The following is a 20,285-nucleotide window of genomic DNA, read 5'->3' as shown; positions in this document are numbered from 1 at the left end:
TTTACTCGATTTCTCTGAACGATTTTTCTATATTGCTGAGAACCGTCAAATCATTTTATGTAACAATCGAGATTTGTTTAGACATTGTTCATAGTTATGCCAAACGAATGTTCTCAATAACCAAAACAGTTCTATAAAATTTCAAAGTTATTTTTCTCGATAACGAAAGGTTGAACAAACAAATTTTATTTTGCTTTTACACGAATAATTACTTAATTCTCATATATTATATATAATTCTCGTATATTTCGTTAGTCGAATGTTATAAATGTAAGCGTTCGAATACTTTCGTGTACGAGTGTACGTTCGAGAGCAGTATGGGAAGTAGCACAACGACTATGAGTACCTGAAAATTTAATTAAAGAATATTAAAGTCCGAATCGTGGAGTCACGACGCGAAATATCGAAGAAACGACAGAGAATGATGTAAATGAGTAGTTGATCGATGCAGATGCAATTACCAAGGACGTATTAATAGTTGTTGGGCTATGTTCCTCGGTGATGCGCGGCAAAATACTGCTGTCTGGAGATTGTTGAGAGGGTAAAGGCGTCCCGAAGCGGTCGTTTCATTCAGTACACCGAGGACCGTAGTGCCGGTGAGACTAGTATCTTGTTCTGCGGGCGACTTTCGCATAGGTACGCACTTTCGTCTACACTGTGCTTTACTCTTTCACCATACTTTTCGAATTCTAATTCGAGATCGTGAGTGACCTTACTTGGTGAATGCTCCAAAGGATTAATATTACCTAGTAAGACTGTTTTCATTCCCATTTATTCGTCCCTTGCAATACTGGCTTTCCCATCATTTATCAAGTTTTCTTACACAGTGACATTTTGTACATTATTTTTTTCATTTTCAAGCTTGAATTTTTTCTTATCGATTACTATCCAACGGTGAGTTTTTCTCGGTGATTTAAAATGGATCATTTGCGTTTTTTCTTCCCCGAATGAGAAAATTTGTTTGTTAAAATTCTCGTCGAGGCCTTTTCTTGATAACAAACGTAACAATTAAACTTTTTTAGCGTAACTTCTCGTCGAGGTTGAAACTTGTAAATAAAAAGAAGCTCTGAAAACCCAGCACCACGCGTTAGGATTTACGAGCCATTTGCCCCCGAATTTGCTTATTTTGTTCCTCTACTTCAAGGCAAAGGGAAAAACGAGAAATGATACTACGAATAGATAATATTGTACGATCTATTCGCTTCGATACTTTTTCTTTGTTTTCTTCGATAATAATTTAGCTCGATACTCTTCGTTTCTGGCTTGTTACGCAGGATCGCGTGTCCGGAAAATCGTCGTGCGAACAATGGCGAAACGATCGAACATAAACTGAAAATTATATGCTACTTTAGTACGGAATTCTTCAGTTGAAAATTGAAAGTGAATTTCGCGTCTCGTTAGAAAGCGAATTACCAGCCGTTGTGATATTCGTGGTTCGTTCGACGCGTAACGCTGGACGGTCGGGAGAACGGTGAAGTTATAATATGTATGATATACATACTTATATATATGTATAACGTTAATCAAAGAGAAGATTTTTTCGACGATCCGTTCGAAGCATTCAGAGAAACGTTTTCGTATTTCCTCGTTCCGCTTTTCGGCGGAACATCATAGATCCTCGTCCGATTGTCCCAACGTCCTCTTTTTTTTTCACCGAGAAGAAAGCGATACGAAATTCAGAGAAAGCGTATACTAGTTTCTATACCAACTGTTAACGACGATTAGAGCGACTAACAAGATTAGCGATTCGATAAAACAAAGAACTCGCGAGATCGGCTCGATCTTCTTCCTTGTTACCCACCCGATACTCGATTAGAATTGAAACCTATTTGTCAACCGCGAGTTTGTTTACTTAAAACTCATTATTTCTTTCTTTACTCCTTATTAAGCATCCCATAAAATGAATTAGATATCAAGACTGCGAGAAACGAATATGTATGCAATACGGAAATACTTGTGTCCTCTAATTAATTCACAGTGTATGCAAAGCTTGGTAAATATTCCGTAATTTGTCGAACGATAACATTGGATTGACGAACGTTTGCGTTATCGGATTAACGAATAGTCTAACAGCGTTGCACAATGTCGATAGCCTAATTTTGAGGATAATTGTCCGGTTGGTAATAAAAATGAATCCGTTGCTTTCCAGAGAGCTTCGCGAGACGTCCAGAAGTGTGCCGAACTACGTTTCAATTCTTGCCCACAGTTTCCGGCCAGCCTCGTCGCGACGACGAGACCCTCTTCTCGTTGTCCGGAAGGACCGAAACATATCCCGTGCCACGGCAAGCTATGATATCGTGATCGATCCGTTATCGTCACTTTCGAATTGCTCACAGTGTGTACGGTCCAAGGTCCGGACTGAAATATCCTTTGAGACTTGGCAGCCATGTCTTTCCTGAGGTCTACCGGGGATCTAATCGGTTTCCTGATCCTCACGGTGGTCTCCATCGTCGAGAGCATCGTCAAATTGTTAATTCCGATGAAATACAAGATGAAAAGCATCGCCGGCGAGGTGGCTCTAGTGACCGGGGGCGGGGGCGGTCTGGGCAGACTGATCGCCCTCAGGCTAGCAAATCTCGGCGCCATCGTCGTCATCTGGGACGTTAACAAACCCGGTGAGCGCTCTTCTTCCCTCTCACGCTTTTTTTTATGGGTTTCCGTGATAATTGCACATTTATACGGGTGTGGAACGAACTAGAGGTTTAATTTTATACGATCCGATAGGACGTTTCTCGAGTTATCGTCGAAACTGTTACGAATAAACTGAATGTTTATACGAGCAACCGGTAAATAAGCACAGCCTGAATAGAAATTTTTCTAGTCGCTGAAGCATTGAAAAAATCTATTATTTACTTCGTTATTTGCATATCTCAACATATTTCATCTGTAAATATAGTACATTATTTAATAAATTTTTACATTCCTGACGAATTTTTCTATAAACGATCTGCAAACGGACGTTGCTTACGACTGTAAGTTATAAGATAATTTAGGAAACAATTGAAATATATTTTTTAACGCCTAGAGTAGACGAAATGATTGAATAATTGAATAGACAACTTCGTTAGGTATTGGAAGTGCTACGATTCGTTCGATGTCGGTGAATCATGGTCAGACCACTACATAAACCAAGAAACCCTCTAACATGATAACTACACTAATCCAGTTAAGACGACGTTCGACTAACGAGCCTAACATCATAGCCTAACGTACCGTACATCGATTGTGCAATACCGATAAACTACGATTTTATTAAAGTTAATATGCTGTAAAACATTTTATAAATTCGTGGACGAAACAACGTTAATCTGCTTCGAATAACCATCAACATTTAACGCTTCAAACAGCTGTAACGCCGTTAATTTTACGAATTTAAACAAATGCTGTTGTACACGTATTTTCAAAAACATACATTAAGAAAACGGAGAAAAAAATAGAATACCCCTTTAAGCTAATTAAAAATGATGGACCGATATAGAGAAATTCCAAATTCCACGAGCTTTTCGTACAATGGACGATCGTAGAATTCCGACACGGAGAATTTTCGATAATGGTCGGTTCCCGATCGTTAATATCGAACTAGCATCGCTGATTCTCGATCCCTGACCGGAATACGAAGGCTGATCGAGTAATTACGTCCGTGATATCTGAACGTGCAACATCGTGCAAATCCGAACATCCGAATCTCAAGGTCGTGGGAGGCGTGCTCACACTTATAACGCGAATCCAACGAGCCCACGAAATTAGTCGGGAGGATCGTCCTTGCTTACAGTCGAGGCGGTATCTGAAAGTTTCGGAAAGTGTCGGTTCCATGTTTCTTCGCTGCTTTAGCAACCGGTAATATCGTGCACATAGAGAACAGAATATGTTTGCTTGCTAGCGATTTTGACGAATCTGATTGGATAATCGTTTCCTGTTTCTCTTGAATTTACACGAATCACGTAATTAATTGCATAACAAAGACAAAAGCACCGACACCGTAATTTAGCTTTACGTTAGTTCTGCATTATACGTTAGTAGTTCGTGGTTATTAAACATCGAGCAATCATTAGCTTGACAATCGTTTTATATGTATGACTTGTAGCCAACCGAAGTTATTGCAGGATTTTTAACGCAGTATCGACAAATGTATACTAACCGTACCTTTGTATCCGTATAAACAATTACGTGTCCAAAAATGAATCATGATTAAAATAACGTCTGAATCACTGATATCATGAATTAACAAAAAACTGTGAAGAAAAAAGGATCAGGTTTCGAAGAGTTCAAGTACGCGAACCGGTTGTGGTCCTTTTAATTTATGTTTCAATGTTACGAAAAATTTCGAAATACGGTTGAATTTATACATAGTTATTCTCAGTACATAGTAGAGCCTTTTAAGAATTCCTGCGTTTACGAGGTAGTCGGTATGAAATGAATTCTGGATCCTTCGCGGTTTCGAGTCCTCGAGCACCTAGTTCGCAAGACGATAAGGACCTTGAGCAAGTTACAAAGGTAGGGAGGCTAGGATTTCTCGCGTTCACTGGAATAATTCGAGGCGAAGTCATATAATGAATGTTAGCGCAAGGTAATTTCGTGGCGTTGAGCAACGAAACGATGGCCGATGGAATAAATATGATAAGAGTCGTCTGAGATTAATTGCCGCGAAAGGAAAGAAGACCGGTCGGGTTCACGGGCAGAGGAAGCTCGGTCGCGTAACGAATTTTAAGCGTCAGCGATCGCAAACTTGAAACTCGCGGGCGGAATATTGATTCCGCGCGGCTGCACTACCGACAAGCGGATTAGTATATCTTATTGTTTGCAACCTGGACACGTGTCGCCCAAAGCAACCTATGGAATGATAAAGAATCTCGGAAACGGATTCTGTCGTGTACATTGTTTACTCCACGATAGTGAAGCGTATTGTGAACTGGACCATTTTTAGTCGACAATGGCAACAAAACTTCTATTCTACGAATAACTCACGACCGCATAGAAAAAAGATAGATACTCGGGAAGCAGAATGAATTTGAGGACCCTTGCAAACTTACAAGAAGAAAACCACTGATTTTAGCTACTCTCTGGATATATTTCACCAACAGACGAAGACAGAAGACAGAAGATGATCTTTTCCGAAACCTGTAACACCGTTCAAATAGAAGAAACAATTGATAACTACAACGAGAAATCTACCCCTCCGTAATACCTTAATTGGAAGATAAGGCTTTTTAAAAAAAGAGAATCAATCTGTATCTGTGGCACTTCGTACTAGGAAGGAATTACAAAGGAATTTACTTGGAAATGTATTTGGAAAATTTGACTAAAAGTTTGCGCGCGAATGGCTGTCTCCGCGAGCTGAAAAATAAAATGGCGTGAACAGTCAAGGTCACGCAAGTGGATCTGGCCGAGATCAGCTTCGCAAACTGGTTGATCGTTGTAAAAATGAAACTTCATCGCACGTGTTCACCTTTAGCGAGCGTCCTTCTTTCTGGTCTCGATCGTTCCGAGAGGTTTCGAGCATGTGTCGTTTCCACATTAGAGTCGCGATCCACCTTTCCCCGATAGAGGAATCGGTTCGATTCGAATCCATCAACGACGAACAGTTGGACGTTTTAATTGGCCGATACCAGGGTACTCGATTTTATGCTTTATTCGGGCAACGGTGTCCCCGAACGGTGAGAATCGAAGGATCTCGATTGGAGAACGTAGTACCAAAGGGAAACGAGATTCTATGGGTTTTGCAATTATCTTTGATGTTGTACGCGAGCACACGTAGCATACTTGGTCAAGAAGCGAGACAACCATTTCTTCACAGGCTTCAACTTTCTACGTAAAAGTGCACGACCGCGAACAGCTGCGTCGTAGCTTCACGGATCGGTCTTCGGCCAGCAGTTGACTGGAACGTCAAACTATTTGGCTTAAACGTCACGAACGAATGGCGCTTAAATTGCCTCAACCTCTCTGTAGATCTTGCAGGCAATAAGACAGACACAATATTAACTGTTAGCAACAGGTGAGTTACCCGTCAACCGTGTTCACTTGTTCCTCGCTCTTCGCCATATGCCTCCATGTTGCTACCGGTACTAATGATAAGATTCGAATTTATGTACATATGTACATATATCAATTCGTATATGATTCGAAGCTTAGAACTTTTGAAAGTCTCGAATGTTTTGACAGATTCTGAATGTCTTAACTCTTAAGTTTCGACATCAGTTGTCGTATAATAGATAACAGTATTTTTAATATACTAAATTTGTGTCGTACTATTAGTTGAAGTCAGTTTCATAAACTAAAGATCCCTCTTTTGTTCCAGGCATGGAGGAAACTGTTAAATTGGTGCAAGCCGCAGGCGGAACCTGTTACGGTTACGTTTGCGATCTGTGCAACCGGGAGGATGTTTACAAGAAAGCAGCATTAGTCAAGGAAGAAGTTGGAAACGTAAGTGTTGTGAATTGCTTAACAAATCTATAAATTATACCATTGCACCACGGAACATTGAAAACCTTTATTCTAAGCTGTTGTTTCAAACATTAGAATATCAGGCGTGACCGACAAGATCGATCTTGATAACATATTAATCGGGGAATATCTAATATGTTGCTGTACATAATAGCAATCTGCTTTCTACATCTTCTCTCAAATATTTTAATTGCTTAACCGAAACACAAAGAATTTTTTATAAACGTAAATTAAAACTGAATCAAAGCGATGTCTAAAGATTATATCTGTCGGCATTGTTATAGTATCACATTTGTGAAGATGATTTATCGCTCAAAAGAACAGACAATAGCGAAGAAAGTGTTCCACTCGTTGGAAAGTAATTATTCCTATTGGCATCCATGTTACAGGTGACGATATTAATAAACAATGCTGGTGTCGTAAGCGGAATGAAATTTATGGACACACCGGACAAGCTCATTATCCGTACAATGGATGTAAATGTAATGAGCCACTTTTGGGTATGTTTGCATCTTCTTTCTACTTTCTATTTAACCCATTGGAGACTAGTGCATGGTCGTAGAAATAATTAAACGTTTCTAACAAATAAACAGTTGTAGATAACTCTCTCTCTCGATATACAGGGTGTTCCGCCACACCTGGGAAAAATTTGAATGGGAGATTCTAGAGGTCAAAATAAGACGAAAATCAAGAATACTAATTTGTTGATGGAGATTTCGTTAAAAAGTTATTAACGCTTAAAGTTCCGCCCGCACTGAATTTTTTTCTAGAAAATGGGTAGGATTTCGGGGGCAGGTCTATTCATCAAAAGTTATTATAATTGACCCTCGCAACTGAAAATAATTTTTTTAGAACGATTTGAAAATTTTTTTTTTCGTCGAAAAATTTAGGCACCTACCCCCTGTCGATTTTTCTTAAAAATTCGTTTTTGATTTTTAGTAATTTCATTTGACGCCCTACAGAAAAGTTGTCTAATACTTTTTTGTAGGTACTCATGAGCTCCAGTTCAGAAAAAAGTTTCATTAAAATATATTCACAATTGTAGGAGTTATGACTGTTTGAAAATTGGACCACTTTTATGGGGTTTTTCTCATTTTGCGAGGTCAGGGACCAACTTTTCGGATATTTTTGCGATTTGTACATATTCTCCATCAAAATACGCGTAGTTTGCTTTTTTAAACATTAAAATCGTCCAATTCGTTCAGGAGTTATGACGTTTTAAAGATCTGCATGTAATTTTGGGCAGACATTTCTGGCCAGAAATTATATTTTCGGTAAGGAATTTTTTTCTCGAAACTGAGTAAGATTTCGAGGGTATGTCTGTTGACCAAAAATGCTTGCAATTGACCCCTGCAACTAAAAATAATTTTTCCAAGACGATTCGAAAGTCTTTTTTTTCACCCAAAACTTTCATCACCTATCCGAATTTTTTTCTCGAAAGTGGGTAGGATTTCAGGGATATATCTATTCACCAAAAATGCTTATAATCGACCCCTGCGATCAAAAATAATTTTTCCAGAACTATTTGAAATTTTTTAATTTAATTTTTTAATTACTTTTTAGTGATGCCTCAGTCAAGAAATTGATATTCTTGTTTGAGGCTTCGTTAAACTGTATCTCTGTTTTTCTCTACTTCTAAGGGCTCGGATAAAATTCTGTATTAGCCAATTTTTAACAAGAAAAAAAAAATTGTAAAATTTCGATCATGTATATCGAATAGCAACTCAGTTGGATAATGAGACTAATTTACGTCTAATAAAATCATGAACGAAAAGCATGAAGAACGTTAAAAGAAATGGTAGTCTGGAGACTTGAACGCGCGGTAAGACTGCAGTCGACCAGTTCTAAGCGTCGAAACACGCTTTATTTGCAGATCGTATTCACCTTTTTAGACTATAAATTACTTATTTTGCATAATCCTTATACAATCTAATCGTTATAGAAATCGTATTCGTACGAGTTTTAGGTACCGAAGCTAGGTTTATTGAAGATTCTTGGTATCTGTCGTAACAATCTTGCCAAACTTTCGTAGTTCTTGTCCAAGTTATCGACAGATGTGCGGCTCGAAATTGAAACTCCCGCCTCGCATCGACATATGCAAGTGAGAGGCAGTTTCCTCTATTTAGGACTATTGGCGTATGTCGGGTGGGAAAACCGGTCGGATAGATCTAGCCACTGGGCCGTGTGGTTGCAGTACATTTGTATCTCGCGGTTGCGACACGCGAGGGACAACGCGCTTGCTAAATGCAGTTCCTCGTTAGGAATGCCCGCTAGAACTTGCATCCTGCTTTCGCACATTACCAGAAACGAGTCGAGTAACCACCTGGCACGACTATTTTTTCAAATTGTTAATCTTTTCAAATAATAATAACAATAATTAAAAGCACAACAGATTATTGCGAGTGTGTACTTGTACTCAACTTGTACAAAAATGAAAAAACGAAGACCAGTTTACCTCTTGCAATTTAGAAAATCGTTTTAACAAAACACTCGTCGTTCTAACGGGATACACAGTGAAAGTTTATGGCCCGATGCTGAGGATAATCGTTGATAGCCATAGAGCGTTAATCGAAAGAGCATCGTGTGGATTCGGGGCACGAAGAAAGGAAATTATACCGCGTGACTGAACGAAGAATACCGATTTCGCGTGTCGCGTTGCATCACCATGCGGCGTCGGTTAATGGAAATTGAGATATCCGACTTAAAATAATGGAAAAAAAAGAAAGAAGGACAAGGTCTGCCGGTTGCGTTGCTAAAAATTAACGAAAGCTCGTGACCTAACAGGATCTTTCCGAAGGGCGCCGTCGAACTTAATGGAATACGTTTCGAATTTTTTACTTTTTTTGCGAAACTCTGGACGGATCGAAGAATTTTAGGTGACGCGCTTCGAGAATCGCGTTTCTTTGCCGCGCGAACGTGATCAGTTCGAATAAATATTTGTTAGCATTCGTTTTAAACTTTGTCCAAGGCGTTCTTACGCCGTGAATTACGCGCCACGCTGGTTTTACTTTCAAAAGCGAGAATTAGAAAGAAGATGAAGACGACCTGCTGATGAAAAAGTAGGTTAATTGCCGCGTGTGAAGAGATCGTGAACCGTAGACCTCTTGCTGCACCCGATGTCACGGTCATTTCGGCAGGATCGTGCCAACCACTTTCCAGCAGGGACTTTATACCGGTATTATTCCAACAAAGTTATACCAAAATATCGATACTTTTCTAATACCGATATTATATTGGTAACAGAAATCGCTAAAGATTAAAGCGACGAGTCTTCAGGCTTTTACTATACCTGAATTTTGGACTGTGAAGGTACAACCGAAAAATACCGGTATAACACCGTGAATCCTGCTTTTCCGAATATCCTTCACTTTGTTGCGTTTAGAATACCACTGTGCTTTTTCTATTCTGCATCTCGGCTTGCATTCAACTATAACGATCCTCGATTGGAATGGTTATTATGTAACCGATAGGCGTCCATTTAACTGTTATGAAAGATACAGGTGCACTGTATACTATGTCTAAATGCGTAGTTACTCTCCCTGACTGAACATGTAGTCGCATACTTCGCGAAAGAAATACTAGGTACTAGTAGAAACTGGGGCTGAACAATATTTCCTTTCAACCAATGCGCTTGTAACACGCAATTGCACTTTTCTTCAACGTAACCATATATGTTTTTCCCCTACATAAATCGATGCCTCCCGTCGCTTTGAACTTACCCTAGCGAGAATCGTACATATAAACGTTACGTTCAAGAATAATTTTTCTACTTCGTTCGAAACAATGTATATTATTCGCATCGTCGCGAGCTGAGGGCTGCAATGTTTTTCTTTAAGACGACGAAGGCGTTCTTACCTTCGATGATGGCGGATAACAAGGGCCACATCGTAAGCATAGCTAGTTTAGCTGGACACATAGGGGTGCCAACGTTGGTGGACTATTGTACCTCAAAGTTTGCGGCAGTTGGATTCGAGGAAGCACTGCACATGGAATTAGCGGTAACAATGTTGTTTATGCTTCAATAAATTATCCTGATCGCCTCGCGTCGCGGACAATAAATTATTAATGTGTTCGCTGTTCCATAACATTATTTATCTCTTTGCTTAAAAATTTCGCGTTTTAAAGATACGTGTGAAAAAGAAAGAACCTCGATAATTGTTTTCGGGTGCATTTTTTTATATTGCTTATTATATCTTTTAGGCTGATGGATATAACATCAATACCACGGTCGTATGTCCGTTTTTCATTCGTAGTACTGGCATGTTCGAAGACGTTTCGCCTAGGTATACACATGTTTGTGCCTGTATTAAATGCATACCATCGTATGAGTCTATTTCACACGGTGTATAGTTTTCACGAACACGTACATACGGCTCTGTGCTCTTCAGATTCGTCCCAAGGCTTGGTCCGAACGAAGTGGCGGACCGTGTGGTGTCCGCTATGAGGTGTAACGAGAAAATCGCTGTAGTGCCAGGTTACCTTTACATTCTCCTCGTCCTGAAATGGTAAAGTCTTTCGATCATTTTCTAGAATAGTAGGAACAGCACGTACGATATAAAGAAATGGAAACTCGCAATTATACTGTTCAAAACAATTCGGAGATTATAAAAGAAACCAAGTCACAGTATCACTTATCCATTCCTTCGTTTGCAAAGGTATTAAAAAAACTTTAAAGTATTGAGTTTCTGACCGCGCGATGGTATTTTTCTAAAGAACGTGTCAAAATCTACCACTATACAAAGTTTCAGTTAAATCGGTGACCCAAAGTCCTCCTTGTGAGAGCAACGATGCTTCGTTCAAGTGATGTTCACTAACCGAGACGTCGATTGTTATTTAATCGTAACATTAATCCGCAGGGCTTTTCCATGGGCCTGCGCAGGGATGTTCATCCGCGGCGTAGTTCCGAGCAAACGTAGCTGCAATACGTTTAAAGATACGTCAATAATTAAAAAGGAAAGTGTTCCCAACGTGCTGTCCAAGGATCAGAACGGCGCCAACATCCATCAGCAATTGACCAGACGCGTTTTCAGCTCCGAAAGGAAGCCTTAATCGTTGTGTAATCGAAACGTAACGTGACTAAGATGTTTTTAAATGGATAAACGAATCAAATTCAGTCCATCGAACGAACATCATACACCATCGATTCACGATACGTTGATAACGACCGCGTAATTATAAGGCATATTGAAGAATTCTCATCACGCGTGAGGTATACGTTAGAGTTTTCTCGCTCGTCGAACAGCTTGTTTTCGAGCGAGTTGTTGCGCAAAATTGGGACAAGTTTCGATCAAAGAAAATGGACTTTACAGAGCGTCTTCGTCGCGGGTTTGCTAGCCCAAGAGACTTGAATATAAGTACGCTTATTCTCGTTGGCCATATGAGAAACAATGGCACGGTTAGGAGTGAAAGTTTCAAACGTGTTTCGTTGCCCATATTTGTTGGCAACACGTCGCGTTTGTTGAAGAATACCGCGTGTTACGAACAAGATTTGTTCGTTTCGGCGTTATCGAACAGTGCATTAACGTTTCATACGATCGAGAAGAGGACTTTCTAGTTACGTCTAGCGATTCAGCAAACAAGAACCACGGGTACAATTTAACGTAATCGGTACCGATGTGATACATTGAACATTGTTGTACGTCAGCACTAGCATTAAGAGTAATCTAAGACTTTTTTATTTGTAACTTGTGGTTATAACGGAACGAATACAGGCGTCTATTTATCAGAGCGCATGTAACCGTTCGAACCGTCGCGAACAAACACACAGATGTCAAACAGAGAAATAAAGTTTGTGTAGTATTTACACAATAGCCCACGTGAACTACCGATTCGTGGAATGAAACAATACGTCGAAGATTTTTATTCGAGTGCCATATGTTATCCACGATACATGAACAATTTAGGAACTCTGGTGGAAACACTTTGAACAAAATGTTTATTTTTATGAAATATATAAGATTGTATTTGTTTTAAGGGGATATTTCCGCCTGGACCGCAATTTTTTAATAGTTTTTTTTTAAAATTATTATTAAAGGGAGGTAATTTTTTTCATTCAATTTGAATATATACGTGTAGCTCTATATTTTTAGAGCATCTTCAACTTTTTTTTTATACAAAAATATTAAGAATTGCAGGAGTTACAATAAATTCAGTAAAGGCCCACGATTCTGCCACGCCGCGCCGTTCTATTTGTCTGAAACGTACCTACAAATAGAAGCGTTTCATCGAGCAATGTCAACTTACTTTCTTTGGCAAGTCCTACAGTTATTAAATGAATATATTAATGGAAATTGATAGTTATCCACACTTTTTTATTTAAAAAATATTCCTTTGATCCATCTGAGATTGCATACTCTAATTTCTTGGTGTTTGAGCAAGTTTATAGAAAGAAAACGAAATAAAAAAAATATAATTATAATTAATATCGAACATTTTTTACACTATAAACTCATTTGAATGAACGATACTTTGATGATTTTGAGAAGTATATTTATAACCATCGTTTCTATGTCTTCAAAGACACAAGATTTATTAAAGAATATGTATATTTTCTAATAAATTATCAATCCAGTTAGTAGTGAGGAAAACGAAATACAAATGTACAATTTCAAATAGGGATTTCGCGATTAGACCAACACCGGATAGCGCAATCGTTCCACGGATGGGATAGTGCGCAAGGTTACGAGTTTCTATCCTTTTCAATTACTTTGTAGACAACGATACGACGATAGTATGACCATATGCAACTTGTGTTAGATAGTCGTTGCACAAGCACAGCTATTCATAGATAAAATACAATCCTATTAGAGTGCACGATCCACATATTTTCATTCCTGTTTCCTTGTCTATATTTTTGTAAACCTTTTGATGTACCAAACAATATTTATTATAGATATTTTAATCTGAAATTAATTGTTATTAATGTCACCATTAGTTCCTGTAGTTGAAACGCCAGTGAATCGACACATTTACATATTTCATGTTTCATTTTTTCGTGTAAAAAAAAAAGTGATTCAAGACTTTCACTGTGTGTAAGTAATGGCCGCCATTCTTTCGTACACCATACAAAACTCTTTTCAATCTTCTCTCTAGTGATAATGATATACGAACGATAGGTAGACTTGTCATCGCATAATTGCGATACACGCAAGTGGGTGGATACACTTTCCATGTCTATTATGACTATTAAATGTATATGTATAAAGGGTGTGATGAGTGAAACATATTCAAGGCCTTCTTTTCATTAAACAAAACACGAGTACTTCTTATCGCTCGTGCAATCAAAAATTGAATCTAGGATTATAATATAAGTTATTATTGAACATATTAAAGAATAATTTCCAAACATGACAAGAATCAAGAAGAACACATATTTATTGAATACTTTGAACGTACAATATCCCGATTTATAGAAAAATTGCTGTAATCTTTTCATGATAATAAAAACTTTGACGTTTGAAGAAACGTTTTGTTACGGAATAAGTTTAGAACTATCGCATAACACCTCCACGATTTCAATTCCATTTTCTCGTGATTGTAGAGGACACCCTATACATAGAAGCATTGATACTGTGTCTATCAGTCATATGTATGTGAAATAGTAGATATTGTTAGTCTACAGATGGATTCGTATAGCTCCGCAGTGAAATAGTAAGTGTCGATGGTAATCATTCTATTCCATCGAATCAAATAAATGGTGTTCGTCCGACGATGCTATTTTCCAACGTGCTTTGTCTTCGTAAATCACGGATAAAATAAGGATCAACGAAAACATGCTACCGAATTGGATTTGACTGGATCGTTTTGGAACCGTCTACCAGCTTAAATTCGCGTGGTAGATAAAATCAAGTCACAGATTGTAAATATTGCAGAGTGATATCGAATCCGCGCTATCTTTTTCTTTCATTTCAATGTGAATCGTTATCATAGTGCAGATAACAGGCACGATACATCACTATCTGTAACGATTGCGCGAGTTACATTTTAGATTTCGTCCCAGTTAATCGCTAAAATAGGAAAACGTCGCCGTGGATCGCCGATTTGTTCAATCAACAGCATGATTCGCGGAAACCGGAAGAACGAAGAGATCCATCGATGAAAAATATCATTAATGATGTACACAGAAGAATATTGTAATCGGATTGTACAGTAAAAATGAGGAGAATCTTCGTAGCGTTGCTCTTTATGATTGTTCTGTGCTACGAATGGAAACAATCGGAAGCTGCGGATATGAAAATCTTGAAGCAGTGCATCTCTCAAAGCTCCTGCGAGAGCTGTCTTGAGGCCAGCTCCTTCTGTGCGTGGTGCAGCGACTGGGTAAATTTCGCTAAAATTTCTTTCGTACGAATAGTGAAAATGTTTACCTAATTTTACGTCGGGATTATCATTTAAATGTAAAGAAATGGGCAGCAGAATTTAAGTGTAATCGTACCAGTCGTGCCAAAACTGCTACTGTTTTGCAACAACATATGTATAATATTTTTTTGTTCTAAGATACGAATATCTTTTGCGAATGTTGTATCGGTATACAGGATCGAAAACTTTTTACTAAAGTAATAGCACTTCCGAAGAACGTATTTTATAGAGTGGATGGTTGGAATTTTAACGAAGAAAAAGAAGATTAAATTTTTATTCTCTTCCATATTTTTTTTCGCGTGTATCTACAGTCTTATTCGACATCGATGCTCGGGAAACCAAGATGCAACGTACCAGATAAATTGAAGGCGTTCGGTTGCCCGTCGGAGGAAATTCGCACTGCTCCGCCGGGATCGATAAAGATCCTAGAGAATTTCGATTTTCGGGACATGGGCCTATTATATGAAACGCCGTTGCAATTGAAGCCGCAGAAAGTAAAAATCAGAATTAGGCCGAATACCGAGACGACGGTTCCGCTTCATTATCGACCAGCCAAGTACGTTTATTTACTCGTCTGGACAATGTTGATATCAACTGGTTGCTTGACTAAAGAAATGGTTTAGAAACTATCCTCTGGACCTGTACTACTTGATGGATCTAACGTGGTCGATGAGGGACGACAAAGAGACTCTAGTTATGGTGGGATGGAACATGATTCGCAGGATCAGGAAATTCAATAAGAATTTTCGTCTGGGATTCGGCAGCTACGCGGATAAACCGCTAATGCCATACATCTTTCCCGGACACGAGGATAATCCTTGCAAAAGCGATCACGCGGTTTGCGCGCCTATCTATTCGTTCCAGCATCATCTAGAGCTGACCCGTGACGTTCAGCGGTTCATTAAAGAAGTAATTTTTAAAAATATTAAACAAGTAGACGGCGATTGAACGGTAGTTGTTTTAGGTGAACGACAGTTTAGTTACTGGAAACGTTGACAATTTAGAAGGAGGATTGGACGGAATTGTACAAGCAATCGTTTGTACGGAAGAGGTCGGCTGGAATCGACAAACACGAAAAATCATGCTGGTGGCTACCGATGGATATTTACACTTTGCCGGCGATGGAAAGGTAACGCGAAATAATCGATTAATCGTTCGAGCACTGTAAATAATTATAATATTATGGGCGTTCGTTTATCGAATGCAACAAGCACAACCCCTCGAAAGATGATAACGGTAATATGCGTCCATCTTTCGAAATGTAAATAGCAAAATAATAAAATAAGTAGGCACGTATACGCTTGGGCAATTAAATTATCTATCTATGGAATGTGTATGAATGGTCTCTTATAATTTACGGTCTCTGACATGTTTCGTAATTGAAAAATATCTGAAATTACTAACAGTTGGGCGGTGCGGTGAATCGCCAAGACTTCAAGTGCCACCTTGACGAGCGAAGACAATACTCTCTGTCCACAAAGTACGATTACGCCTCTCTGGCAGAAGTGTCGAGACTATTGCAGGAAAACAAAGTGAATTTAATATTCGCCGTGACGGAGGATCGTCGTCCCGAGTACGAATTAATCGCGGACCTACTGAAAGAAAAGGCGAGAGTCGCGACGTTAACGAGCAATAGCTCGAACATTCTGGACATTATCGAGACCGCGTACCACGATTTGATTTCGAGACTGGTGTTACGGGACAATTCATCGAGTCCGCTTCGTTTGGAGTACTTCTCCAACTGCGGGAGAGAAAACAGTCCGGAATTTAGTACGTCGACGTGCGACGGAATTCAAGAAGACCGTGTGTACGACTTCAGGCTTGTATTTTCTTTCGAAAAGTGCCCGAGGAACCAAAGTCTCTGGGTATGCAAATATCAATAACAAAAAAACACTAATCGTTTATGAAATTTCCTAACTCTGACAAACCAACACATACATAATGTTTATTTTCTCAAATTCTTCACACATACTTAACTTGTAGTTATTGGTTCAGTTGCGCTCTTTACTGTATCTAACAATTTTTCGGTACGAGATTGCGGAGTTTGCTTAAACTTCGTACTCTGCACATGATTTTATTTTATCTCGAGATCTGTTGCAATACTCCTCAGACACAAACAGTTGTAGTCGAGGACGCGTTGGCATCCGAGATGTCTGAAATGGTGATCGAGGTCGAGCTTCTCTGCGGTTGCAATTGCAAAGATTCCAAAATCTCGCGTTGCCAGCACGGAACAAACGAATGTGGTTTGTGCAAATGCGATTTCGGATGGTCTGGTAAGATCTCGCGTCGCGTTTCGTTTCGTTAGCGATCAATCCATTTGACGTTAACAAACGGTATGTTTGCAGGAGAACACTGCGACTGCGACGAAACTTCACCGGAGGAGAATAAATTGCAGTGCATCGGCCCCAACGCAACGAAAGTTTGCTCCGAAAGAGGAGAATGCGTTTGTGGGGTTTGCTACTGCGACAAAGGATACAACGGGCAGTTCTGCGAGTGTTCCGCATGCGACAAGGCAATAAACTCTGATTTACATGAAATCACACGTGGATTTTTCTAACGGAGATTAACAAATTAAAATAAACAATTTCCTAACAGATCGGTGGAATGGAATGCTCGGATAGAGGTACCTGCGAGTGCGGTGTTTGCAACTGTTTAGAAGGTTGGCGAGGAGAAGCCTGCCAATGCCCTTCGACCGATGATATGTGTATCGCACCAGGGACACAAGAAATCTGCGCTGGTCACGGATACTGCGATTGCGGGGAATGTCGGTTCGTAACTTAGATTCTTATTAGGATCTTGATTAATTTTATAATATACAGTTTTTGACATTATACAACATACAGAATTAATTATTTAATAACAATTACTAATTCATTGCATATGAAATTCATAATTATACACGAATACAGTATAAAAATTGTCCAACTGATGGTAATTTCATATAAAATGTTTAATTTCGAATGCAAAATCTCTGTTCGTGTTAAGTAGATTGTGTTTTCAGATGCAACGTTACTGCGGCCGACGACTCGTATTACCGAGGTACTTATTGTGAATCATCGGCCAGCGCAGGAGGAAGTGGTCTATGCTCACTCTACAACTCTTGCGTCAACGCTACTGTCGAAAACCCTCAAGAAATAGACCAGTATTGTAGAACAAACGTTACTGTTTACACCACTGAAACAGTGGACTCCGTCGATTTTGGTATAAATACCTAACTCACTGCAAAATTATTTATAAAAAAACTAAAATTTTCCGTCTCTGAAATAAATAGTTTGCATGGGTTCGCATGGACCGAGAGTCCGTTCAGCGAGGATTAAACTAGCGCCTATTCGTTTCGATATATGAGATTAACATCGGGCTAACAAATTCTAAAATAAATTATCGCAACCAAGTTATTTAAAACTTAAAATTTAATTTTTACAGGAAACGAACATTACTGTTTCGTAAAGTTAATCAAAGAAAAACAAACGTGCAAAATACATTACGTGTACGAGTTCCAAAAAAATAATGCTGTTGTTTTGAAGATCGGGAAGAAGGTACACAATAGATATTTGTCAAGATTTCTTCATATTATTTCTTCATTTTCTTATAATTATCTGTTTTTAATGCTCTTAGGCATGCACCACACCGATACATCCAGCTACCATTTCGCTTGTACTCGCCGGTATAATAGTACTGATCGGATTTGTTTGCTTGTTGATTTGGAAGTAAGTATCGTTTCGAAATCAAAAACAAGTTTGCTGTCTTTCGAACTCACTAATCAGGTTTTTATCTAGTCGATCTTGCCTTAGATGTGATTAATCGTTTTACTATTTTTTTAACGTAGAATCATTTGGTTTAATTTATAATTACAATTCTATCAGTAACAATGTAGTAGAGAATATTTAAACAATTGTTTAAACAAACTTCGTGAAATGCTAAAATTTTATTAATACTACTATTTTGCTCAGGCGAGATCAAAGTACAATTTATATGAAACAAATATCGATTATAATGTGTGTATAGGTGTTGGACTTCCATAATAGACAGAAGGGAATACGAAAAGTTTGAACAAGAACAGAAGAAAACTGTATACAGTCTGAATGAGAATCCTCTATTCAGACCTGCCATAACTCGATTTAGAGTTCCATCGATGTATAAAGAGGATTAAGTACATACATATTAAGTAGAAGAGAAAGCTCGAAAAAATAATAAGACGCGACGACGATGAGATGAAAAACGCCAAAAGATAAATTCTGAGTAATTTATAAAATTAAGTTACAACAAAATCAATTAGCTAAAAAACACCAAATGTTAAGCACCGTTATCCGATTCGTTGAGTCGATAGGGTTCGTTTTGGTGTACAGAATGCGCGGCGCTTTGATCAGACAACATGTCGGTCCAGAAATGATTTCCCGAAGAAAAAGATATCGACTATAGTTTTAATTGAAATGTTAATTCTTGGTTGCCATAACATATTTGTTTAGATATATGAATTCTCTTACATTTTCTGACATTTTCTCAACTATCCACGTATATCCAAAGGACTCACGATAGACAACATTTGTATACGGTTTATTTTGAAGCCAATCAGCTTGAATAGTGGATCCATCGGGAAACGTGTATGTTCCATGACCGTTTATTGTTCCATAAGAATCGATCTTACCTCGATACTGAGCATTCTCGTTATACCTTTAATAATTAATTTTTTATTTATATTACTATATATTAATTTATTAGAATTTACATTATATTATTACCGAATGAGAATTTCACTATCAGCGAACGTATCGTTATCCCATTCTGCATCGTATATATCCAAGTTATCGGTAATATATACTCCTTTACCTATACCGACTATATGTTTAAGTAATAATGTTTTATAAAAAATAGATTGTCTCAAATATTAACCTTGCTTCACCAGTAAAAATTTTTCATAGTTAAGTTTATATTCTCCATCATAAATATCCCCATTATTAAACATGAACTTTTCTTTATCGTGTTTTATATTTTTTGCATCCTTAGTCTCGGACCTTTCTGTTTCCAATGCTTTCCTCGCGCCTTGTTTCTTCATTTCGAAAGATTCTTCAAACTTAAATTTAAATAAGAATGTTGGTAAAGAACCAAAGTTCCTTTAATCACCATCAGTATTGGTAGCGCTAAACAAAACTACACTCAATAAAATTTATTTTTAGAAATTCGTGTTTCTCAATAATTATTCAAATAAAGACGAATGTGTAACTATGAAAACTTTGGTGAACTTGGTATTAGGCGCGCCAAATTGTTTGCGCATGTGCAATCTGCAGCGATATACCAGCGAAGTACCTAAGTACATAGGTAACATATACCAAACTATGGCCGCCAAATTAATGATGGCTCTCAATACCAAGCAAGACAAATTAATTTATTTTTTAAACATATTTTTTAATTTAGCAACTTCTTTATTATAGCACATCCTTTATATCGATATTTACATTAAAAGTTAGATCTATTTGATGTTTCAAAATTGA

General features: G+C 38.2%; 3 protein-coding genes across 4 annotated transcripts; 2 read left to right on the top strand and 1 right to left on the bottom strand.

Moving 5' to 3' along the window:
* Positions 1-510: 510 nt before the first annotated feature.
* On the top strand, positions 511-12,288 carry LOC143348123 (estradiol 17-beta-dehydrogenase 11). Of its 2 annotated transcripts, none has more exons than XM_076778000.1 (8): positions 511-636; positions 2,150-2,615; positions 6,296-6,420; positions 6,831-6,941; positions 10,278-10,439; positions 10,642-10,724; positions 10,830-10,946; positions 11,298-12,288. In XM_076778000.1, exons 2-8 carry the CDS (start codon positions 2,387-2,389, stop codon positions 11,488-11,490), a joined length of 1,020 nt encoding a protein of 339 aa, XP_076634115.1. In that variant the 5' UTR covers positions 511-636; positions 2,150-2,386; the 3' UTR covers positions 11,491-12,288. The 2 variants fall into 2 exon arrangements, with proteins under 2 accessions (XP_076634115.1, XP_076634114.1); XM_076777999.1 differs by having other exon boundaries at positions 583-749.
* A 397-nt stretch (positions 12,289-12,685) lies between these two features.
* Positions 12,686-19,809, top strand: LOC143348118 (integrin beta-nu). The gene is made up of 12 exons (XM_076777991.1): positions 12,686-14,757; positions 15,108-15,352; positions 15,420-15,705; positions 15,761-15,925; positions 16,203-16,661; positions 16,907-17,069; positions 17,142-17,308; positions 17,392-17,564; positions 17,798-17,997; positions 18,220-18,332; positions 18,412-18,503; positions 18,802-19,809. The coding sequence occupies exons 1-12, from the start codon at positions 14,596-14,598 to the stop codon at positions 18,944-18,946; spliced, it is 2,370 nt and encodes a 789-aa protein (XP_076634106.1). The 5' UTR covers positions 12,686-14,595; the 3' UTR covers positions 18,947-19,809.
* Positions 19,090-19,998, bottom strand: LOC143348324 (uncharacterized). The gene is made up of 4 exons (XM_076778407.1): positions 19,687-19,998; positions 19,536-19,623; positions 19,281-19,467; positions 19,090-19,209 (listed from the first exon to the last, which is right to left on the bottom strand). The coding sequence occupies exons 1-4, from the start codon at positions 19,847-19,849 to the stop codon at positions 19,090-19,092; spliced, it is 558 nt and encodes a 185-aa protein (XP_076634522.1). The 5' UTR covers positions 19,850-19,998.
* Between the last annotated feature and the right edge of the window lie 287 nt (positions 19,999-20,285).

The sequence above is a fragment of the Colletes latitarsis genome, chromosome 11 (assembly GCF_051014445.1).
Source record: "Colletes latitarsis isolate SP2378_abdomen chromosome 11, iyColLati1, whole genome shotgun sequence".
In the NCBI taxonomy this organism is placed as follows: domain Eukaryota; kingdom Metazoa; phylum Arthropoda; class Insecta; order Hymenoptera; family Colletidae; genus Colletes; species Colletes latitarsis.
This window is presented reverse-complemented; position numbering and strand designations above follow the sequence as displayed.